This window comes from Notolepis coatsorum, assembly GCF_963971535.1.
Source record: "Notolepis coatsorum genome assembly, chromosome: 14".
NCBI classification, from domain to species: domain Eukaryota; kingdom Metazoa; phylum Chordata; class Actinopteri; order Aulopiformes; family Paralepididae; genus Notolepis; species Notolepis coatsorum.
The window spans coordinates 110,541,451-110,566,409 of record NC_140178.1 but is presented as its reverse complement, the minus strand read 5'-3'; the positions used below and the strand labels follow the sequence as shown (position 1 = coordinate 110,566,409).

At 45.4% G+C, this 24,959-nt stretch overlaps 2 protein-coding genes across 3 annotated transcripts in view; one reads left to right on the top strand and one right to left on the bottom strand.

Annotated features, from left to right (window-relative positions):
- Window positions 1-19,449, bottom strand: part of LOC311240745 (histone acetyltransferase KAT7-like) — an 88,226-nt gene extending 68,777 nt beyond the window's left edge. For both annotated transcript variants that reach the window (XM_084329318.1, XM_084329319.1), the window contains exons 1-3: window positions 19,316-19,449; window positions 17,311-17,470; window positions 4,927-5,136 (exon numbers count right to left, since the gene is read on the bottom strand). In XM_084329318.1, coding sequence (XP_084185444.1) covers window positions 4,927-5,136; window positions 17,311-17,470; window positions 19,316-19,330 — 385 coding nt within the window. In that variant the 5' untranslated portion in view covers window positions 19,331-19,449. The remainder of the gene's footprint in view (window positions 1-4,926; window positions 5,137-17,310; window positions 17,471-19,315) is intronic.
- A 3,857-nt stretch (window positions 19,450-23,306) lies between these two features.
- The window catches only part of aldh16a1 (aldehyde dehydrogenase 16 family, member A1), a 95,451-nt gene continuing 93,798 nt past the window's right edge, over window positions 23,307-24,959 (top strand). Inside the window, exon 1 of the mRNA XM_084329403.1 lies at window positions 23,307-23,587. Within this exon, the coding sequence (XP_084185529.1) occupies window positions 23,498-23,587 (90 nt within the window). The 5' untranslated portion in view covers window positions 23,307-23,497. The remainder of the gene's footprint in view (window positions 23,588-24,959) is intronic.

Below are 24,959 nucleotides of genomic sequence, written 5' to 3'. Positions count from 1 at the left end.
AACAACAACAACAACAACAACAACAACAACAAGAGTTCTAACGTTTTGGGTCCTTCAAAATGTGTACCGTACTGAATCTTTAATATTACCACCAGACAGGCAGTGTTGTAGTAATCGAGTCCAGGACTCGTGACTCGACTTGGACTTGAGCACTGATGACTTGGACTTGGGACTCGAGCATTGACTGCATTTGGACGGTGCAGACTCTGACTTGTTAATTGATAAATACAGTTATTTATTTGTAGGACTGTAAGAGTGTGATGAGGAGTGATGGGGAGGAGAGAGGAGCTCAACAGATGCAGAGGGGGAGGACTGTAGGAGTAATGGGGAGGAGAGAGGAGAGATGGGGAGGAGAGAGGAGTGATGGGGAGGAGAGAGTGATGGGGAGGAGAGAGGAGTGATGGGGAGGAGAGGAGCTCAACAGATGAAAAGGAGAAGCTCTGGGGAGCATTTCTGGTAGGGATGCACCGAATATTCGGCCACCAAAAATTATCGGCCGAAAATGGTTAAAAAGGCATTTTCGGCTTTCGGCCGAGAGGGTTTTAGCACCGAAAATATATCACCGAATGTCAAAGAACAGGGTTACGTAACGTTCGTAACCTAAAGTGTTGTTGTGATGACGTAATCAAAACGCGGCTACAGACTTTGCGCAATGTATAACGTGAGCAGCTTGGCAGCTCTTCCTGCGTTCTGCAGCCTGTGATAACTAACTCCTCTTGGGAGTCGCGCTGTTTCTATGTAAACTCCATGAGCAACGCATCCAATAAATGCGTCTTTAACATGCTTTATATCCTCGCCATTACTATATGCCCGCCGCGGTTAAAACCTTTTAAACTAACGTTAGTGTTAAGCTAGCTAACAACGCTTCCGGTCCTCTTTCACTACGTCATCCCCCGTCACGGGAGATGTAGTAAATACAACAGTCCTTCCATAATTCCATGAATTATGACAGTAGCCACTACAGTAACATCATTAAGTCTGCTATAAGCTATTCTCCCTCTCGTGTGTGTGTCTTTATGCAGATCTTTATGCAGTTTTAAAGCACCTTGGCTTTGATCTTAATGCACTTTGTTGTAGTTATCCTACAGAGAAAAGAAAATGCACTTAACTTTAATGCCCATTTTGTTGTATGCAAAGAGAAAATGTTTAAATTGTACAATCTTTCAGCAGTCAGTCTGGAATTCATGTATGCATTCAAAAGTGCTGAATAAATGTTTTATGGATAGTGATTATTAATATTATTTAAGTTAAGTTTTGGTAGAAAAGGGTAACCACTGCGCTCAGACAGGTTAAGTTAAGTTAAGTTTTGCCATAATCATGTCTTTTGCCATAATCAGGTAGCTAAAAAAAAAAGAAATACATTATATATATATTTATATTAATAATTTTCGGCCTTTCGGCATTCGGCCAACTGTTTCCTATTTTCGGTATCGGTTTCAGCCAAGAATTTCCCATTCGGTGCATCCCTAATTTCTGGTTTCCATAAATTAACCCTGCTAGCTTCTATGGTTCCAGAAACAGACCTGCTAGCTTCTATGGTTCCAGAAACAGACCTGCTAGCTTCTATGGTTCCAGAAACAGACCTGCTAGCTTCTATGGTTCCAGAAACAGACCTGCTAGCTTCTATGGTTCCAGAAACAGACCTGCTAGCTTCTATGGTTCCAGAAATGGTATTATAGTGAGAACATGCACAGATCTGTTCCCGCTGTAAGATTCTGTACCACACAGTGACCAAAGCATTCGCCTGGATCCCCTAATAGCCACACTGAGCCAACATTCTCCAACAAACAACATTCCAAACCAGACAGTGGATGGTTGTCGCTATTTTACATTTAATTAGAACGTTCATTATTCAGCGTTCGTTCCCTAGTGAACACATAGACCTGGCTCACACAACAACACTGCCGGTCATTGGCTTCGGTGTGAACGTTTAACTCTCCATTTTTCTGGTCGTCTCTTCCCCAGGGTTTCCACAGACATTGCAAAATGAAATTTAAGGACTTTTAAGTACTTTTCCAAGCACTATTTTAAATGTTCAATGATGTCACTCGAAGGATACAATTCACTTTTAAATGCTGTTTTTTGTAACCATCTTCTTGGCCTGCTTGCCAGCTGGCGCATCACACGCGAAGAAATGAGGAAAAGCAGTTGGAGCGCGCGAGACAGTGACTAGTCAGATTTTATTAGAACAGAACAAAAAAAAGATTTCTTGATTCAGAACAATTTGATCATGGATGAACAAAACATTCAATGCGAATGGTTGATTTGAATTTCAAGAACTTTTAAGCACCTTGTTAAAAAATGGGCTGTTTTCAAGGAATTCCAGGCCTTGCCTTTTTTTTGTGCCCAAAAGCACTTCAAGGACCTTGTGCAAACCCTGCCTCCCTCTCTTCTCCCTCCATCGTCCTCTGTTTCCACTTTCCCCGCCTCTACTGCCTACTGACAGATAGACTCTGAATGATCACATGAGCACACACACAAAAAGCACCTTAAGTGACTTACACACCACACAAGCACACTTATCACACTGCTGTTACTTACACTGTAATAATAATACAGTGTAATACAATACAATATATAAACAAACACAAACAGTAGCAAGAATGGTTAGCTTCACAATTTTTTTTTATCAGCCTGCTCCCTTCCTCCTCTCCCTCTGTCCTCCCTTCCTCTCCCTCCCTCTTCTCTCCTTCCCTCAAACTCCTCCCTTCCTCTCCCTCTGTCCTCCCTTCCTCTCCCTCCCTCTTCTCTCCTTCCCTCAGCCTCCTCCCTTCCTCTCCCTCTGTTCTCCCTCCTTCCCTCCCTATTCTCTCCTTCACTCAGCCCCCTCCCTTCCTCTCCCTCCTTCCCTCCCTATTCTCTCCTTCACTCAGCCCCCTCCCTTCCTCTCCCTCCCTCCCTATTCTCTCCTTCACTCAGCCTCCTCCCTTCCTCTCCCTCTGTTCTCCCTCCTTCCCTCCCTATTCTCTCCTTCCCTCAGCCCCCTCCCTTCCTCTCCCTCCTTCCCTCCCTATTCTCTCCTTCACTCAGCCTCCTCCCTTCCTCTCCCTCTGTTCTCCCTCCTTCCCTCCCTATTCTCTCCTTCCCTCAGCCCCCTCCCTTCCTCTCCCTCCTTCCCTCCCTATTCTCTCATCCCCTCAGCCTCCTCCCTTCCTCTCCCTCTGTTCTCCCTCCTTCCCTCCCTATTCTCTCCTTCCCTCAGCCTCCTCCCTTCCTCTCCCTACTCTCCTTCACTCAGCCTCCTCCCTTCCTTTCCTCTCCTCTCCCTCCTTCCCTCCCTTCCTCTCCTTCACTCAGCCCCCTCCCTTCCTCTCCCTCCCTATTCTCTCATCCCCTCAGCCTCCTCCCTTCCTCTCCCTCTGTTCTCCCTCCTTCCCTCCCTATTCTCTCCTCCCCTCAGCCCCCTCCCTTCCTCTCCCTCCCTCCCTCCCTATTCTCTCATCCCCTCAGCCTCCTCCCTTCCTCTCCCTCTGTTCTCCCTCCTTCCCTCCCTATTCTCTCCTTCCCTCAGCCTCCTCCCTTCCTCTCCCTACTCTCCTTCACTCAGCCTCCTCCCTTCCTTTCCTCTCCTCTCCCTCCTTCCCTCCCTTCCTCTCCTTCACTCAGCCTCCTCCCTTCCTTTCCTCTCCTCTCCCTCCTTCCCTCCCTTCCTCTCCTTCACTCAGACTCCTCCCTTCCTCTCCTCTCCCTTCTTCTTATTCCTATTTTTATCAGCAGGTCTTTCTGTTAGTTTCATACACCGGGTCTCTAAGCCGGATAGAAAGACGAGGGGAAACAACCGTCAACGCTGCCCCCCCCAGAGTTAAAGCTCAACCCTGCCCCCCCCCCCAGAGTTAAAGCTCAACCCTGCCCCCCCCCCCAGAGTTAAAGCTCAACCCTGCCCCCCCCCCCAGAGTTAAAGCTCAACCCTGCCCCCCCCCCCAGAGTTAAAGCTCAACCCTGCCCCCCCCCCCCAGAGTTAAAGCTCAACCCTGCCCCCCCCCCCCAGAGTTAAAGCTCAACCCTGCCCCCCCCCCCAGAGTTAAAGCTCAACCCTGCCCCCCCCCCCAGAGTTAAAGCTCAACCCTGCCCCCCCCCCCCAGAGTTAAAGCTCAACCCTGCCCCCCCCCCCCCCCCCCAGAGTTAAAGCTCAACCCTGCCCCCCCCCCCAGAGTTAAAGCTCAACCCTGCCCCCCCCCCCCAGAGTTAAAGCTCAACCCTGCCCCCCCCCCCCCAGAGTTAAAGCTCAACCCTGCCCCCCCCCCCAGAGTTAAAGCTCAACCCTGCCCCCCCCCCCCAGAGTTAAAGCTCAACCCTGCCCCCCCCCCCCAGAGTTAAAGCTCAACCCTGCCCCCCCCCCCCCCCCAGAGTTAAAGCTCAACCCTGCCCCCCCCCCCCCCAGAGTTAAAGCTCAACCCTGCCCCCCCCCCCAGAGTTAAAGCTCAACCCTGCCCAGCCCCCCCCAGAGTTAAAGCTCAACCCCGCCCAGCCCCCCCCCAGAGTTAAAGCTCAACCCCGCCCAGCCCCCCCAGAGTTAAAGCTCAACCCTGCCCCCCCCCCCAGAGTTAAAGCTCAACCCTGCCCCCCCCCCAGAGTTAAAGCTCAACCCTGCCCCCCCCCCCCCCCCAGAGTTAAAGCTCAACCCTGCCCCCCCCCCCCAGAGTTAAAGCTCAACCCTGCCCAGCCCCCCCCAGAGTTGAAGCTCAATCCTGCCCCCCCCCCCCCCCAGAGTTAAAGCTCAACCCTGCCCCCCCCCCAGAGTTAAAGCTCAACCCTGCCCCCCCCCCCCCCCAGAGTTAAAGCTCAACCCTGCCCCCCCCCAGAGTTAAAGCTCAACCCTGCCCAGCTCCCCCAGAGTTAAAGCTCAACCCTGCCCAGCTCCCCCAGAGTTAAAGCTCAACCCTGCCCCCCCCCAGAGTTAAAGCTCAACCCCCTGCCCGCTCTCACCGTTAACCTCTGTGTCGGAGCCTGAGGATCGGCTCTGGCGGAGTGGGTATTTCTTAGGCGTGGTGTTTGTCGCCCCCTGCTGGCTGCGTGTGATCCTGCGGCCGGAGGAGAAGACGGAAGCTGCCTTTGCCTCCACTGGTGAGTCCTCCTCCACGCCCTCCTCCGGTCCCACGGTGGTGGGAGGGCTGCTCTGCACCGGGCTGCTGTTATCTGTGAGGAGCGAAGAAACATGACAATGGAGATGGAGAGAGAGAGAAAAAGAGAGAGAGAGAGACACATAGTTTGAGAACTGCTGCCATAGGTACTAGCCGTGCCGTGCTAGCTTGTCGGGAAGGGGGCTAAATGACGCTCCAAGGTTAGGCTACATTTTGGCGAGGGAACAACTGGCCTTGACCTCTGACCCCAAGATATCCAAATGAAAATGGTAGCGACGAGTGTCCCCTTTACATGCAGACCTTATGCTAATCCCATGTTTACATGCAGACCTCATGCTAATCCCATGCGGTTTTGGGCAGAAACCATGCAGGTTATTTTTTGGCATGTAACATGCAATGTGTTATTTTCACCGATTCTAAAAATGCATTTGACTATTTTTGTCTTGGAACTGTATGAATTGGGTGAGAGCTGAGAAACTGGGTATGACTGGAAAGTGGATCCAATGAATCCAACTGTCTTCATGATGATGATGTTTAATCCATGCCTTTTTTCTAGGGATGCCCCGATCACGTTTTTTGCCACCGATACCGATCACCGATCGTCTTGAGCCATATCGGCCGATACCGATCCGATACCGATCGTTTTTGATTAACACTTTGGTTGCCTTGGGTTAAATTAATGATATACCATAGATTGCCAGCGCTATTTGTCTATGGAGAAAGTCCCCTTCTTTGCAGGGCTATAACTTTTTAAATTCTATTGCTACATTGCCATTATTAGGGCCCATTCAAAGTCCTATATGTATTGTTCATTGTGTAGCAACGTTAAACTTTTTCATTCACATATTCATAGTAAAGTATGGTCTAATGTATAAGTATGTTTTCATCTCTTTCTGCAACTTTCTCCAGAACGTGATATATAGCCCCAAATGCATTATATTGATGATGAAATACAGTTTGATGGCAATCAGCGCGATATAAAAAATTCCAACTAGACGTACTTCTAGAAGTTACTACACGTCATCTGATGTTGACCGGATGGGCGAGGGGGCGTTTATAATTCCGTGGGCAGCGTTATACCAATCATCTAATGTGGGTCAAATGTTGATAAAAGCAGTTAGTATCGAAGATGGTAACGTTACACGCTGAAACTCACCCCAGTCTCCGCGCGCCGTTGGGCGATCATCGTCGAGTAGAAATTTTATCATTATGGGATATATTATTACCCGGTCCATCTCCAGCTTGTATAATGGTATATACGTCCAAATCATGTTGTTTATCGAGTTATTGGCAATCGATCGCTATGTAGAGTGACGAGCTAGAGTGCCGGAACCTATCCCGAGTGGCCGGAAGCAATACGGACATCTAGCACAACCTCTACTGCGCTTCCTGTTAAGCGCTTGCGCCGATCGGCCACCAGATGGCGCTCCTGAACCGCCAGAGAGCTCAGTGGGTCCTGCTGGTGAATCTCAGGCCAGCGGAGGGGGAATATGAATCCGATTCCAGATTTTTGAAATATTGATATAAGGACGCTGTACAGCGTCCCCCGGCAACTTTAGCATGGCCAGCAATGACGCTGTAAAGCGTTTTTAGGCAGTCAAAGTGTTAATAATTAAAAAAAATGTATAATTTTTTTTTTTTTTATAAAATATATATATTATATAATTAGACTTGTAGTTGTATTATCTGCGAGACAACGCCACCACGCAACAAGTCAAAATGCTCGCTATCTCCACTGTCTGTGTGTATACTCTGCTTTGATCAAATCACATTCGGCTCTGCAGATTTACCCTAGGCTCTGCAGATATACCCTACTCCCTCAGCTATCCCCGTTAGTGACTGCGACGCAAGCCGGGCTTCGAATATGCATCGAATGAGTGTTATAAGACATTGATATCAGGAGCTGTCTGTAGCTACTGCTAGCCGGAAATATAACGTTAAGACAACGCCTCAGTGAACTATTTAGTTGAATGGGACATTTCGTTTTGAACAGTGAGCTAAGCTAACGTGAGCTAACAGAGGTATCATACACTAGTACTAGATAACTAGACTATTGCTGGAGCATTTGTTGATATCAGGAGCTAGCCGGCTAGATACCGTTCAGTTAGACAATGCCTCATCATGTATTAAACTAAAAGTGAATAGTTGACTGGGTCATTTTGTAACGGTAGCTAACGTTAGCTCATGGAGGTCCCGTCCCACTAGACTAGACTAGACCCGTGTTTACATGCGTGCGGGAGGGCTGGAGGAGGAGCAGACGCGCAGCACTGTGTGCAGCTCCCGGTGTCTGAGACAGAACTCAGCGAGTGAGATCTGTTTTGACGATCGGCGAAAATAAAGCATTATCACCGATCACCGATCGCATATTTATACTGATTATCGGCCGATAACGATCGGTGGCCGATCGATCGGGGCATCCCTACTTTTTTCAGTGGATGTGTGAAGACTTTCCCGCTAATCATTATTTCTTCTTCTTCTTGTTTCTTTTTAACAAGACATTTGCCTGAATTATTCTTTTACTTTTATTTTTACTTCTATTCATTTTATTATTATAATAATTTTTTATTTTATTTTTACGTTCTTCCATTTCATTGGTTATTTTATTCATTTTAATTGTTTTTATTCATTTAACTTTTTATCTTTATCTCCTGTAGCACTTTGAGATTTTCACAAATATAAAGTGCAGTACACAAATTGAATTTATTATTATTATTATTATTTCTAGTTTACCTCCTGTCCTGCAGACGTCTCTAGTTTACCTCCTGTCCTGCAGACGTCTCTAGTTTACCTCCTGTCCTGCAGACGTCTCTAGTTTACCTCCTGTCCTGCAGACGTCTCTAGTTTACCTCCTGTCCTGCAGACGTCTCTAGTTTACCTCCTGTCCTGCAGACGTCTCTAGTTTGTCTCCTGTCCTGCAGACGTCTCTAGTTTACCTCCTGTCCTGCAGACGTCTCTAGTTTACCTCCTGTCCTGCAGACGTCTCTAGTTTACCTCCTGTCCTGCAGACGTCTCTAGTTTACCTCCTGTCCTGCAGACATCTCTAGTTTACCTTCTGTCCTGCAGACGTCTCTAGTTTACCTCCTGTCCTGCAGACATCTCTAGTTTACCTCCTGTCCTGCAGACGTCTCTAGTTTACCTCCTGTCCTGCAGACGTCTCTAGTTTACCTCCTGTCCTGCAGACGTCTCTAGTTTACCTCCTGTCCTGCAGACGTCTCTAGTTTACCTCCTGTCCTGCAGACATCTCTAGTTTACCTTCTGTCCTGCAGACGTCTCTAGTTTACCTCCTGTCCTGCAGACGTCTCTAGTTTACCTCCTGTCCTGCAGACGTCTCTAGTTTACCTCCTGTCCTGCAGACATCTCTAGTTTACCTTCTGTCCTGCAGACGTCTCTAGTTTACCTCCTGTCCTGCAGACGTCTCTAGTTTACCTCCTGTCCTGCAGACGTCTCTAGTTTACCTCCTGTCCTGCAGACGTCTCTAGTTTACCTCCTGTCCTGCAGACGTCTCTAGTTTACCTCCTGTCCTGCAGACGTCTCTAGTTTACCTCCTGTCCTGCAGACATCTCTAGTTTACCTTCTGTCCTGCAGACGTCTCTAGTTTACCTCCCGTCCTGCAGACGTCTCTAGTTTACCTCCTGTCCTGCAGACGTCTCTAGTTTACCTCCTGTCCTGCAGACGTCTCTAGTTTACCTCCTGTCCTGCAGACGTCTCTAGTTTACCTCCTGTCCTGCAGACATCTCTAGTTTACCTTCTGTCCTGCAGACGTCTCTAGTTTACCTCCTGTCCTGCAGACGTCTCTAGTTTACCTTCTGTCCTGCAGACGTCTCTAGTTTACCTCCTGTCCTGCAGACGTCTCTAGTTTACCTCCTGTCCTGCAGACATCTCTAGTTTACCTTCTGTCCTGCAGACGTCTCTAGTTTACCTCCTGTCCTGCAGACGTCTCTAGTTTACCTCCTGTCCTGCAGACGTCTCTAGTTTACCTCCTGTCCTGCAGACATCTCTAGTTTACCTTCTGTCCTGCAGACGTCTCTAGTTTACCTCCCGTCCTGCAGACGTCTCTAGTTTACCTCCTGTCCTGCAGACGTCTCTAGTTTGTCTCCTGTCCTGCAGACGTCTCTAGTTTACCTCCTGTCCTGCAGACGTCTCTAGTTTGTCTCCTGTCCTGCAGACGTCTCTAGTTTACCTCCTGTCCTGCAGACGTCTCTAGTTTACCTCCTGTCCTGCAGACGTCTCTAGTTTACCTCCTGTCCTGCAGACATCTCTAGTTTACCTTCTGTCCTGCAGACGTCTCTAGTTTACCTCCTGTCCTGCAGACGTCTCTAGTTTACCTCCTGTCCTGCAGACGTCTCTAGTTTAGTTCCTGTCCTTCTGACAACAACAGCAGGTGGTGGTCGCCTGAAGCCAGCGCCATCAAGCCTAAACTGAACTGATATTGAATTAAATTGAATTGAAGATTAAAAACCGGGACCCTGTGAATCTAAATCGTGGGGTGGTCAGCGGCGACAGCTGAAGCCCTCGTCCGGGATCCATCCTCTACATCCGACTTCAAACCCAAAGCAAAACGACGTAACAACGTGGCAAAAGAAAACACTCTTGTTTCGGTCACCTACCCCAGTAGTCATGCACACACGTGCTGATCCCGGCGCAGATAAAGGAGAGATGGGGTGCTGCTAAACCAGCGCACTTTTGAAGATAAAAACCAGGACTGACTGGGCAGCGCTGCGTCTAAGTCAACTCCATGGAGAAGAGTGAGGCCAACTTGCCCCCCGACAACAAAAGGAGAGGAAACTGTGTGGGACCGTCTCTCTCTGTGTCGCTAAATCCCTTCTGACAGCCAGGGGCCCAGCCGGGTCACGAGGGGGAGGGGCACACTGTCGGGGCCATTCATGTTTCCTGACTGCCCATATACAATGGCAGCTAATGGGGGGAAATACACCCTTCTTCCACAGCAGCAAAAAAGCCGGTGATACTATCTAATCTGAAGTTATAGAACGGATTTAAAATAACTTTTTACTTTACTGAATCTTCATGGAGTAGTAGGGTGTAAAAAACAAAAATAACAATAATACATGTAGAAATATGAGATCAAGAGGAATTATTATATATATTTTTTTAAACAAGTAGTAAATATGACAACAGCCTAGAAAACAAATGCAAAAAAACTGTATAATTATATGCAAGAAAAAAATATATATATAGGGGGGGGGGGTGTATTAATAAAACATTTATAAATATATATATAAATAATGAATTAAATAGAAATTGCAAAAAATAAGTAGCAAATTGACATGTAGAGAATGGACTATGCGTGGCGAATTTCAAGGATAATTCATTTTGTAAGAAGAGAACCAGTTCAAATGTACTGTACAACACACTACTGGAGTCAGAGCCCAACCATAGATGTGGACCGGCTGCTGTTACTGTACCTTGTGAGCCGCGGCTATCTGTCTATATATCTGGGCCCTGTTCTCCGTACCTGGCTAACTGAGTTTGCCGGATAATTTTCAGCATAGCTTGACTTAAGCCAGACATTTCCGTTCCTCGACGTCGGATTTTCTAAATCGCCATGGTAACAGATCAGAAAGTTTGAACCTGGTCCGGAGCAGGGTTAAGATCAGTTAGCTGGATGAACCATGGCCACACCCTCGCAAAGAAATGCCAGCTCGCTTCCTGAAATAATTACCACAGTGTAGATCTGCATTATACCATTCTGAATTATGTTTTTGTGCTTCGTTTTCCTAGAGGGGGCTTTTGAATCCCGCTGGGATATTTTTAATGAATGAAACCTATCAGGCGTTTGGCTCCGATTAGTTTCATATTCTCTGCTGTGGATGTATTTGCTTAACGGAGCGCCCGGATTGTGTTTCATTCAAGCATAAATTGAAGTGTCTATGCGTGGATTGTGGATTATGAATTACGGGGAATCTGAATCTGTGGATTGTTGAATTGTATCACTGTCACTCACATGTTATTGTGATATTGTAACTGGGATTAAAATGTCTGATGAGATGCGCTGTTTGATGGATTTGAGAAATTGAATGAGCCGTTGACATTAATGCATTTGAGAAAATGCATCTATCTGTTCAAGCACTGTTATCTGATGATGAACATGTGTATATATATATATATATATATATATATATATATATATATATATATATATATATATACACACATGTGTATGTATAAACCAAAGGTTAATCAATTCAATGCATATGGATTATGTCCGAAACAGATTAAAACCTGATTAATAGTGAAACTGTATAGCCGGCTCCAAGCCTCTCTGACACGTTATTTCGGGGGTCGCGCCTTGAAAACTGTATTTATATATAAAGTACATGTTACATGCCAAGCGCATACAGTACAGATATCCTCATAAGCATCTATTAATTCGTATCAATTAGATAATCTTTGGGCTTGTTTGTATCTACTTATTCTGAAAGAGTTTAACTAATTATTTTTGCTAGCAATAGATCTCATTTGATTATTCATTCCATTAAGCCTACTGCCAGCAGGCACATTTAAAGAAATATAATCTGATTGATTGGGGTAATGAGGGATTTAACATTAGCCTATAGATTATGCATTTAACTTGTCGGCGAGGCTATTGAGCCGTACTGTATTGTACCCATTCTGCAATATGTTAATAAAGTTTTAAATCAATCAATCAATCAATGCCGTTAGAAAGTCAGGATTTCTGCGATCGACACCTGCTGTCTTTTCAGCTGAGGCGGCCGCGCGCACTGATCCTGAGCATCAAGTCTGGTTCGAATTAACGAGACTGAATCCACCTTCGAGGAACAGGGAAAGCATGGATTCAAACATCGGGTTAATTGAATCTGGATAATTGGGACTTTTGATCGACTTAGTTGAACCAGGTACGGGGAATAGGGCCCTGGTTGCCTGTCTGTCTGTTTGTTTGTCTATCTGTCTATATATCTGGTTGCCTGTCTGTCTGTTTGTTTGTTTGTTTGGCTATCTGTCTATATATCTGGTTGCCTGTCTGTCTGTCTGTCTGTCTGTCTGTTTGTTTGTCTATCTGTCTATATATCTGGTTGCCTGTCTGTCTGTCTGTCTGTTTGTTTGTCTATCTGTCTATATATCTGGTTGCCTGTCTGTCTGTCTGTTTGTTTGTTTGTCTATCTGTCTATATATCTGGTTGCCTGTCTGTCTGTCTGTTTGTCTATCTGTCTATATATCTGGTTGCCTGTCTGTCTGTCTGTCTGTTTGTTTGTCTATCTGTCTATATATCTGGTTGCCTGTCTGTCTGTCTGTTTGTCTATCTGTCTATATATCTGGTTGCCTGTCTGTCTGTCTGTCTGTTTGTCTATCAGTCTATATATCTGCTTGCCTGTCTGTCTGTCTGTTTGTTCAAGCCAAACCATTGATAATGTAGTTTTTTTTTTTTTTATCAAATATTTTTATTTTCTTTTCTTTTTTCCAACATGAAACAAAACATATCACAATACAACAACAACAATACATAAAAAGACTTACTCAACACCACATGACAAGACAACTACTGATACAACTGTACAGTGATCATCCTAACATGGACACTCGCTCGTTCTCTCCCCCCCCCCCCCCCCCCCCCCGCTCACCACAGGACCTCAACATGAGTCACACTCATAATACATCACAATACATCACTCAGCAAAAAAAAAAAAAAGAAAAAAAAAAACAAGAATCAAAACAAACATTTCCAAACTTATATGCGTTCCCTCAACTTTGCCACTGTAGCCAACCAAATTACGATATCAGATTCCCTAACCCCTATAACACGTGCCGTGGATATCTCCAAATAGATCACGTCAAGGTAGGTGAGAAACCATACCTTTGGACAGAGTCTATCTGGATGAAACCAACGTGAGGCAATCAATTTTTTTGCGGCTGTGAGGCCGGCCAAAATTAGTTTTTTCACCTGTATAGAGGTCGGTAATTTAGAGAGATCATTCAGTAATAGTACAGAAGGAGATACAGGTATGGTTAGAGAGAAAATGTCTGCGAGCTGATATGTAACATTTTCCCAAAAAATCACAACAGGAGGGCATTCCCAGTACATATGCATAAATGTACCTGTGGCGCCACTTGGACACAAGGTACACAGAGAGTCAGGTCTGAGACCCATTGAATTCAATCGTCTAGGGGTTAAATAAGTCCTGTGAATAAAATTCAGATGAATCTGTTGGTGATCTGGGTTGTGTGAGGATAACCGAACATTTTCCCAGACTGCATCCCAATCAAAATCTACATCCAACTCCGGAACATCCTTTCTCCAAATCGTATCCAGGGGGAGCTCTTTATACGAGGTCATGAGTAAATGGCGATAAAAGTCAGAGACAAAGCCTCTCGATGTCTCCTTGTCATAAAAGAACTTGCGAAAGCGGTGATGCACTAGTGGAGCATCCCATGGCACGCCATGAGCCTTCAGAGCTGCTCTTATTTGTAAATAAAAGAAAAAGGAGGTTCCGGGGAGATCATATCCGTTTGATATATCCTGGAAAGATCGGAGGCCAGAGTTATCAAAGATATCCCCCAATGTGTGGATACCTTTCTTTTCCCATCTAGGGTACCTAATAGGTTGTTGTTCAATAAGGAGAAGATTGTTATTAAATAGAGGGGAATGCGTGTGCCATTGATGGCGGTTTGTACCCACTTTCTGAGTGTCACGCCAAGTTTGGATCACATGTGTGATTAAAGGGCCAAATCTTAATTTACATTGTTTAATTGATATGTTGGTATACACAATATCCTGAAGTCTATATGGGGACACCAACTTCTCCTCCAATGGTCGCCAAGATACAGCTGCTTGAGCATCAAACCAAGTGATCAAAGGTCTCAGAGAGAAAGCCTGAAAATAATATTTAAAGTCTGGAAATGCTAAGCCCCCATCGAGTTTACTCCTTTGGGCAGTTGATCTCTTCAAGCGCGGGCGTTTATTGTTCCAAACGAATTTATACGAGGCAGAGTGCAATTTCTGCCAGTAACCAACAGGAGGAGGTAACGGGAGCATGGAGCTGATAAAGTTAATTCTGGGTAAAATATTCATTTTAATTATTGACGCACGGGCCTGTAATGAATTTTTTAATTTGGACCATCTGTTAAAGTCATTCGTAATCCTGTCACCCAAGCTGGAGTAATTATACCTTACCGTCTGGCCTATAGTGGGGAATATTTCAATCCCGAGACATTTAAAGTGCTCCACCATAAGCATGTTTGCCGGTAAGATGGTAGCCTTCGCAGGCTCATTAAGTGGAAGAAAAGCAGATTTTGGCCAGTTGATCTTAAAGCCGGACAGGCTGCCGAATTCATCTATCACGCCGAGCAGATGAGGTAGAGAGATGGAGGGATTTTGCATAAACAGGAGTACATCATCTGCGTATAAGCTAATATGATGATGTGTGCCCTGAATTGAAATAGGAGACATAATTTGGGATTGTCTTATGTATTGAGCTAGGGGTTCGAGGGATAAAGCGAAGAGTCCGGGACTAAGAGGACAACCCTGTCTAGAAGAACGCGAGACAGAGAAGAGTGGCGAACAGAACTTTCCCGTTAAGATCATGGCGTAGGAATCAGTCTGAAGAACTATATCTATAACTATATACTGATATCAAATAATAACCTACAATGTTGCATAATAATAATAATAATAATAATAATAATAATAATAATAATAATAATAATAATAGCAGGATATAGCAGTCATTAAGTCAATCCACCTTGTCACCTATATAACCTACTAATAATGACAAACGTTTTACACGTTTTATTTGTTTCCTGACAGCTAATTATGGTAATTATTATTATTATTATTATTATTGAACAGCAACCAGTAGGCTTGATATCAGTGTATTATTGTAGCAGCTAATAGATATATAGGTTAAAGCCCAACTTCCATGTTAAACCCTACTGATCAATTATGGGTAGTTTACATCATTGGTATATAATTTCATTATTTATTTTTTTCCATTTGACACTGGAAATGCCACTCCGAAAGAGTTAAAAAGGTCCATGCACGAATAACATGCACGAGCAAATCTAAAAGCTTATCAGACGCTAGCACGGCCGTGACGTCACTTCAGGAAACGTATGCCTTATGCCCGTCCGGGTCATAGTACTACTGGATAATTGGCGCTGGCTAACGTTAGCATTATGTCTACTGTCGTGAACCATTTCAGATCGGGGCATGTAGAGGAGTTTGGGGAATGAGTAAAATCATGTGCAGGTCCTCTTAGGGGTGGACGGTATGGTCTAAAATTTATATCACGGTATAATTTGAAGCATAGACGGTAACGGTATATATCACGGTATCAGTGTTTCCGTTAGAATAATTTTTTTTGCCTGATAGGCAGGCTATATAAAGAATGACATCCTCAAGGCATGTAGATTTATAATATTTTAACTTAAAACTACGGTAGGTTACTTTTGCGTATAAAGTCATTATATTCCAAATAAAATAAGCCCTGAGTCCGTGCTGCTCCCATTGCAAACAGCGGGCTGGATGCTGGATTTTGCTAGAAGCATATGTAGCTGCAGAGCCGCAGAGCCAGCGGCGCTTTCAGGTCTGGTCACAGCTTTCAGCCGTTGGGTGGGGGGGCGCTGTTGAGCGGGCCTGTGAGACCTGAAAGCGCCGCTGGCTCTGCGGCTCTGCAGCTGCATGCTATCCGCAAATCCACTGCTGCCGTCCTCCCGTCCTCTCGTTATCATAACACTACACGCATATCATAATGTTTACAGCAAACTGTAGTTGATCACCAGGTATGTTTTATTAACGTAGAATAATTCATATAAGAAAACGATAGGGACATCTCTTACCTTTCTCCACTGGTTAAAAATGCCAGGAACTGAAATTGAAACTTGCTGTGCGCCGCGGTGATATGTGTTTATTATGAAATGACAATTGCGTGTTGACACGCCCACTGCGCGAAGCCTCCTAAATAACTTTTTCCAGTTTGCACATATCTATTATCTATGACTAATTCTATCTATTTTTAGGGGCAAATGCGATTGAAATAGTCGCGCTGTGGTTACATGACGTCATTGCTATTTTAGAGCTGCACTACCGGTTACACAGTATAGTCAAAATCCATACCGTAGAGCAAATTAATACCGTTTATACCGTATACCGTTTATACCGTCCACCCCTAGGTCCTCTTCTCAGACCTGTGTGGTGGTTCTCTCCTCTTTGTGTGCCCCCGTCCTCGCGGGTGTCCTGCCGGGGAGCTTGTGGACGCGACAACAGCGGCGGCCGTAGGGTGTTTGAGCCTGTAGCGTTAGTTAGCTCATAGCTATCGTGTACCACTAGCCTTTACGGGCTCGAGCACCCTACGGCTGCCGCCGTTGTCGCGTCCATGGGCTCCCCGGCAGGGTACCCGTGGGGACAGGGGTGTACAGAGAGGAGAGAACCATTTTGTGTCGGGCGTTCTTGCCGGCCAGCGAGCCGGACGTCGGGATATGTTGTTAGCACAATAGCTACCAAGCTAAGCTATGTTAGCTTCTAACGGTGTATACACAATATGTACAACGACACAATGATTTACATTATTACAAATATGGTAACGTGGTTGTGGCTTTTACAAATAGTGGTTAGCTTTAGAGATGGATGGCTATGATCACGGAGCAATAGTGTTGTTAGGTGAAACAGATACATTTTCATTCGGCTAGTAGTAGCAAGGCTCTCTGTCTGCAGTGCCTGCCACTAGCTGTGTGTGACTCTCAAGAGCCCCCTGGTGACCCCCCTGGTGCCCTGCACCTCTTGTGACATCATTTCGATTACACACGCACGTTATGAACCATTGATTAAAATATCCACGTGCGTGGTGATTGTGTTGGGCAGACAAAATGTTTGATAAAAACGCTAAAACTGCGTCAATTTCAATACTTTTTTTCCCCTTCTTCATGAAAGTCACCGTTGGCCTAGTCCACATTGTTTATTGAACAAAAATACAACATGAAGGTTGGCCTTTAAATAGGTCCTTGTCACAGCTTTTAATAATAATAATAATTCAATAATTAAAAATAAAATAATAATAAATATAAATAGCCTGTATTCTAGGCATGGTGTGTAGGCCCTAACCAAAAATCACAACAACCCCCCCCCCCCGGAGAGATAGAGAGAGAGAGAGAGAGACACGCGCAATCTCGCACGGAACCCGCGCGGGACTTCGTGCGTGTCTGGTCTGCCCGGGGCGTGAGGCGCAGCGAGGCGCGCGTGAGCCGCGTGTTCCTGTACCTTGTGAGCCGCGGCTGAGGCGCAGCGAGGCGCGCGTGAGCCGCGTGGTCCTGCGCCGGTGCGCGGCGTGGTGGTGGTCGTTCTCCGAGCCCTCTGCGTGCTCCGGGTCGGCGGAGAAGTCGGAGTCCTCTGTCCCGTCCGAGCTGCTGCCCGCGGTCCTCTGGAGATCAGAACCCAAAGTCAAACGAAACCCGTTAAATGTGCAAAATAAATATAATGATCAACCAGGCTTTTTTTTTTTTTTTTTAATAAATGATCAACGCTTGTGTTTAAAAAAAATTAAGCGAATAAAGCGGCTTTTTACCTGCGGATAATTTAACAATGATCCCATATTGGGAGGAGTACCATCCCCCTCCTTCTCCACCTCTTGACAACCACCTACCCCCCCGAGGGCTACTGATGAAAGAAAGGGGGCAGATCATGTGACTAGCAGCGACGGCTGTCAATAAAATACCCCATACCGGAGTATACGCCAGATTAAAGCTTAATACTTAGTTGCACCGCTGTCTCACAGTGAATTAAATTCAACTGCACCAAATATATGCTACTTGTCCACGACCTAAATCACCAATGGTAAAATGCATCACTCAATTAACATTTTCCATCTATAATAAGATTACCCAACAATTAAAATAAATGAAGGTATCCGATGCTCCGATTAGTCCATAAAGCTTGTTTAAACTAAATCAGCTGTTTTATATCCACAATGTGTGGTGGTTGGTTGCCTGGCTGTGAGCTACGGTTCTCCCAAACACTATGAATGAATGGGGGGGGGGGGGGGGGGTACCAGAGGGGGCTACGAGAGGGGCGGGGCCGGGGAGGGGGAGGGGCGGCGCACGCGCTGCACACCCCCAACGAAGCTGTCAAAACAAACAGACAAGTAGTGTAGCCTGAACCGTGCTTGTGATGATGATTACCACTGTTCAATGTGAACGCATAGGCCAAACAATCCATTTATAGAAACACACACAGGTTGAAATCCACAAAAACGTAACAACACGCTCCACATTATAATTGACGTACATTACGAGACAACTTAACCCTTTCACCGCCGCACTACCAAACGGTTAACCCTTTCACACTGCGACAAAACACAGAAGGTTAACCCTTTCACTGCCACACAACAGCAGGTTAACCCTTGCACTGCCACACTACAGAATGTTAACCCCTTATCACTAACACACTACAGAAGGTCAACCCTTTCCCTGCCACACGACAACAGGGTTAACCCTTTCACAACCACACTACAGAAGCGGTTAACCCTTTCCCTGCCACACGACAAAGGGTTAACCCTTTCACAACCACACTACAGAAGGTTAACCCTAGTGTGGTAGTGAAAGGGTTACCCCGTCGGGTAGTGTGATAGTAAAGGGTTAACCTTCTGTAGTGTGGCAGTGAAAGGGTTAAGGAGAACCAACCAACTCGGGTCATTTGAACACAGCCAATCACACCAGATGAGGGGCGGGGCGTGGGGGCTCTATCCAATCACAGCGTTGTTTTGGTACGGACGCTTCCTAGACCCAAAGAACAGCTTGTCCCCTTTTCAACTGCCGAGCTGCAAACACACAGCAACCATCTCCCTTTTATATATCCGTGCGCTATAGAGGAAGGTCGTCACGTTTTCATAATCACTCATTAATGACAACCCAACAACTTAATAACGTCGGGTTATTAATAATAATGTCACAACAACTCAGATCTGTTCACTCACTCAGCCTGGCTTGACTTTAAGCTGCAAACCACCTAACAAATCATTCAGTTGATGAACTTCTGAATGCATTTAACTAACATTCACAATTGCAATAACAGCAAACCACCAACAGTGTACACGATCATAACATCCCTTGCATCGCATGTACACGTCCTGCTGTATATTAGAGCGTTATTATTATTAACACGAGTTCCGGTGTTAGTTAGTCAGCAAACCTTAATAATAACAGCTATGGCGTCGTTCTGTGTTGGAGCTGCGTTGTGTTCTGAAGCAGCTTCAACAGTAAAGTCTTACCTTCCTGCGAGGCATGTTCACTGCTCTCTGTTCCACCTGTTTCTCTCCACGTTATGTTTCATAACAATAATAATAATAAACCAGAAGAGACTTCGCCTGCTCGTCAACTCAGCGGGGCGGGGTCAGGGGTCGGGGTCCGCGTGCAAAACATGTCCGTGTGAAACCGCGGTTCCGCCGTCGCGAAGGTTCCACAGTGCATCTGAATGATTGAAAACTGTATTCAACAGATTGTACAGAATGGGTACAATACAGTACGGCTCAATACACACAATTGTTAAGGGGTGCTGACCAGAGAAAGACTTTCGTCTTGTTTACATCAGGGTCCCCCCGTTTTCAATTCATAGTGACATTTATGACTTACTTACACAACATATATGACATCATGACATTTATGTCATAGGGACATACATGACATAAAGGTATAGTACTGTTACATTGTGACATATACGATATGCAAATATACATATATATATATCTTGCATAATAACACGCATGGCTAACATCAATATTTCTGTGGGTAGTGTAATATTCATGCCTTGAATAGGTCATTTACGACAGGCGCGCTAGGCGCACCTTTCTGTTTAAGTACCCGCACACGGGGTCCTGATGGCCAGTTGGCTGCTAGCCTAGGATAGAGTCACACTCATGTTGCTGATGTTGCAATAAAGAAGCTAACGTACTCTCCTTGTCCCGAATGATAATTTATCTAAAGCATAAATACGACATGGTGTCAGAGGCGGGGTCAGTTCTCATCTATTTTGACCCTGAAAAGGAGCTCAGCTTGCAGGTAGACGCATCGAAGTATGGGCTGGGTGCTGTGCTGATGCAGGAAGGAAGGCCTGTTCAAATGAGAGGTTCTATGTAGGATTGCAAGTAACTGTCTAACTGTATTTAACTGTTTCCACTGACTGTACATAACTGTTTCCACTAGAGGGCGCTATAGGCGGAGTCGCTAATGCTACCACCAGGTGGAGAGTATTTAAAGAGATGTCTCCTCCCCCTCTATCTCTTTCCCACCTGCCTCTCACGGAGAGGAGAACTCATGTGCTGCTGCCTTACCATGCAAATAATAAACCATGCTGATTAATGGCTGAAGATAGAAACCATGCATCTTGACCACATTATTGTCGCCCCATAGCCAGATTCTGTCAACAAGGCCCATTAGCTACGCATCCAGATCACTCACAGACAGTGAGGTCAACTACGCACAAATCGAGAAGGAGATGTACGCAGTCCTATATGGATTCAAACGTTTCCATCAATATGCCTACGGTCGCCATGTTATGGTGCAATCTGACCACAAGCCCCTTGAGTCGATCATGAAGAAGCCTATCGCCGCAGCCCCACCAAGGCTACAGAGAATGATACTACAGCTACACAAGTACAACTTCACAATCGTGCATCGCCCTGGGAAGGATATCCCAGTTGCCGACACGCTATCCAGGAAATCACTCGCCTCTCACGACGACAGACTCAGTGAAGGGATGGACCTTCAGGTACACATGGTGTACAACAGCCTACCTGTACACGACGACAGACTACAGGAGATCAGAGAAACAACAGACAATGACACACAGCTCAAGCTGCTTAGCCAGGCTATCATGGAGGGATGGCCTGAGGAAAGAAAACAATGCCCCCAGAACATCACTGAATACTGGAACCACCGAGATGAACTATCCAAAACGAATGGAATCATCTTCAAAGAGGAGAAAATAGTCATCCACCATCCTCAGAGGAGAGATGCTGATCAAGATCCATGCAGGCCACATGGGAAATTGGGCATGGAAAAATGCAAACTGAGAGCACGAGACATCATATTCTGGCCTGGAATGGGTAAGCATATAGAGCAAATCGTGGAAAAGTGCTCAATATGTCAGGAGCGCCGCCCATCAAACACCAAGGAGCCCATGATGCCTCATCGCATCCCAGACCGTCCCTGGCAGGTTGTAGGGACATACCTCTTCAACTGGAACAACCAGGACTACATTGTGACCGTCGACTACTACAGCAGGGTCTTTGAACTAGACAGACTCCACAGCACCACACCAGCAGCTGTAGTCCACAAGCTAAAGGCAGCCTGTGCCAGGCATGGTGTCCCGGAGACCATTGTCTCAGACAATGGACCACAATATAAGTCTAAGGAGTTCGAGGCATTCGCCAAGTCGTGGGAGTTTACACACGTCACGTCAAGCCCACATTATCCTCAGAGCAACGGACTAGCGGAGAGAACCGTAAAGACAGCAAAATCACTCATGGACAAGGCTAAAGCAGACGGAAGAGACCCTTACCTAAGTCTCCTTGAATATCGTAACACCCCAGTCGACAACTTCAAATCGCCGGCACAGCTGTTGATGAGCCGCAGGCTGCGCTCAACCCTCCCAAGCACCAACCAACAGCTGCGGCCAGGGGCAGTCAGCCCCAAAGATGGACATGACAAGCGAGTGCAGAGACAACAGCACCAAAAGAGATACTATGACAAGTCAGCCAGACCACTGCCCCCACTACACAGTGGAGAGTCTGTCAGACTCCAAGAACATGGACGCTGGAGGCCAGCAGTAGTCATCCAGCCAGCCGACACTGCGCGTTCATACCACGTTCGCACCCAAGATGGACACGAGTACCGCTGTAACCGCAGGCACCTAAGGGACACAAAAGAAGAACACTTTCTGGCAAGCGACGGTCTGCCAAGCACAGAAGGCTTCGATCACTCACCTGATACCAACACCCCTGAACTGTCAGATGACTCAGAAGAACCACAGAATTGTACTAGAGTTGTGTCATAATTTGTCAAGTAATTTGTCAAGTATACTATTATATACTTATTGTTTATGTGTCTTGTAAACCCATATGGGCTGGGCATACACCTGTATGTAAGACACGAAAATAAAAAACATCAAATCAAATCATGTACCAGAGGATATAACCTTTTTTTTATTTTTATTTTTTATGCGTATTTAAAGGAAAACTCCAACATTTTGGGAAATTAGCTTAGTTGCCATCTACCCTGGAGTTAGACAAGAAGATACATACCCTTTTCTTCTCTTCTATCTGTGCATGCGGTATAGGAGTAGGAAGACGTTGGGAACTAGGCTAATGGAGGAACCTACTTCCAGTGACTGACGCTAAGCTAGGCTAACGGTGCGCGTCTTCCTACTATACTGCATGCACAGAGAAGAAAAAAGGTATATATCTTCTTGTCTAACTCCAGGGTAGATGGCAAATAAGCTAATTTCCCAAAATGGTTGACATAGACAGTCTCCTCCCCACCGCATATGTATATTTCTCTCCCACCCACCCACCCACTCCCTCCTAATGTACAGTCCTCCCCATCATATGTATATACTCTGTCAGGATCTATGAGTAACAGTACTGTATATTTGAATACCGTATATATGTCACAAATGTATCAGTACTAAATACCTATATGTCCCTATGCCATAAATGTCATGTATGTGGAGGGGATCATGTCCTATGTTCCCCGGGTCCTATGTTCCCCGATTTATTGATTAATTGATTGAAAACTTTATTAATATTTATTATTTTATTAATTATTAATGTCCGCCTTGTTTCGAACTGGTTAAGCTTAGGCCCTCTTTCGAAGTTGGTTAAGGTTAGAGTTTGGAATCAGGGCTGGTGGTCTAAAATTTCCAATCAATCAATCAATCAATCAATCAATCAATTGGGGAACATTGGACCCGGGGAACATAGAAATTAGACATGCTCCCATGTTGTAAGTCATAAATGTCAATATGATGTAAACAAGACAAACGTCTTTCTCTGGTCTGCATCCCCTTAACAATTGTGTGTATTGAGCCGTACTGTATTGAATTTGTACCCATTCTGGAATCTGTTAAATAAAGTTTTCATTCATCATTCATTCATTCAAGTTTTTTTCTCAATTGTGGGCGTAGTTTAATTATAGAACTGAGGAGGGCAGTAATACGCCATGTTGCGTTTACACTGCCGGAAAAATAAAGAAGAAGAAGAAGAATAAGACGAGTGTGTATGAATCACAGTTCAGCTGTCAAACTTCAAAGTGTGTGTCTGGCTCGACTGCACTTTAATAAACCCCGGTGCTCTTTGATTATTACATTCCATAACGGAGACATAATTTGTAACTTTATCGGGTTGTTGTGACGCGTCCTCGCCTGCTGCAACATTATTGTAACTATTATTATTATTATGGCCGGTAGCTCCACCGAGACCGTGCACGGTATCTTTCAAAGCATGGAGTACGGACCGACCAGCTCGGGCAGCGCTGCTACCGGACAGGTGACGTTATTATTAACGTTTATAAATTATTACTCTATTAACATTACCGTAGATGGAGCAACGGAGCTCCTCTGAACCGAATTCTTAACCTTCTGTAGTGTGGCAGTGAAAGGGTTAACCTGATGTTGTGTGGCAGTGAAAGGGTTTGATTGATTGATTGAAAACTTGATTAACAGATTGCAGAATGGGTACAGTACAGTACAGCTCAATACACACAATTGTTAAGGGGATGCAGACCAGAGAAAGACTTTCGTCTTGTTTACATCAGGGTCCCCCATTTTCAATTAATCAGGACATATATGACACACACGACATATAGATAGAGACAGTACTGCTACATCTATACATGATTTATGACATACCAGATTTGCAAATACAGTACTGTTTGTGATACAAAAAGAGTCCAGAAAAGGGAGTATACATTTGACGTAAAAACTGTACATTGGAGGAGGTTGGGTAGGGAGGGGTTGGGGGGGGGGAAACACTGTACAACTGTACAAGCAAAACTGTACATTGGGATATTGACAACCATACTAGGTAATTTACGTTGGGGGGGGGGGGGGCGTTCCACATTGATGTGGCATAATTGTGAAACGTGTTAACCTTCTGTAGTGTGGTAGTGAAAGGGTTAACCTTCTGTAGTGTGTTAACCTTCTGTAGTGTGGTAGTGAAAGGGTTAACCCTCTGTAGTGTGGTAGTGAAAGGGTTAACCCTCTGTAGTGTGGTAGTGAAAGGGTTAACCTTCTGTCGTGTGGCAGTGAACGGGTTAACCTTCTGTAGTGTGGTAGTGAAAGGGTTAACCCTCTGTAGTGTGGTAGTGAAAGGGTTAACCCTCTGTAGTGTGGTAGTGAACGGGTTAACCTTCTGTAGTGTGGTAGTGAAAGGTTAACCTTCTGTAGTGTGGTAGTGAAAGGGTTAACCTTCTGTAGTGTGGTAGTGAAAGGGTTAACCTTCTGTAGTGTGGCAGTGAAAGGGTTAACCTTCTGTGTATTGTCGCTAGAGCTGCCGCGATAACCGCATTACCGCGGTATCGCTGTTGCATCACGCTCACCGCAGAGTTAGGCTGAATACCGCGTCACCGCTGTTTTTTATCATAATAATAAAGTTGGCTTGCGGCTTGCGGCTCTGCAGATATACCCTACTCGGTTCCAAGCGACCCTATTGGTCCAGCCTGGCTCTGCGGCTTTGCAGATACCCCCTACTCGACGCGTCACACTTTGTAGCCTCTGAACGAAAACAGAACGCCGCGCCGCCATCTTTACTGCCTCGCTAAGGATGCATTTCATTCAGGATTTGTTTGCGACAGAACCAAGTGCAATAAACTAAAAAGAATGGATTCACTGTGTATTCTGCCTTATTTATTGATGAAACA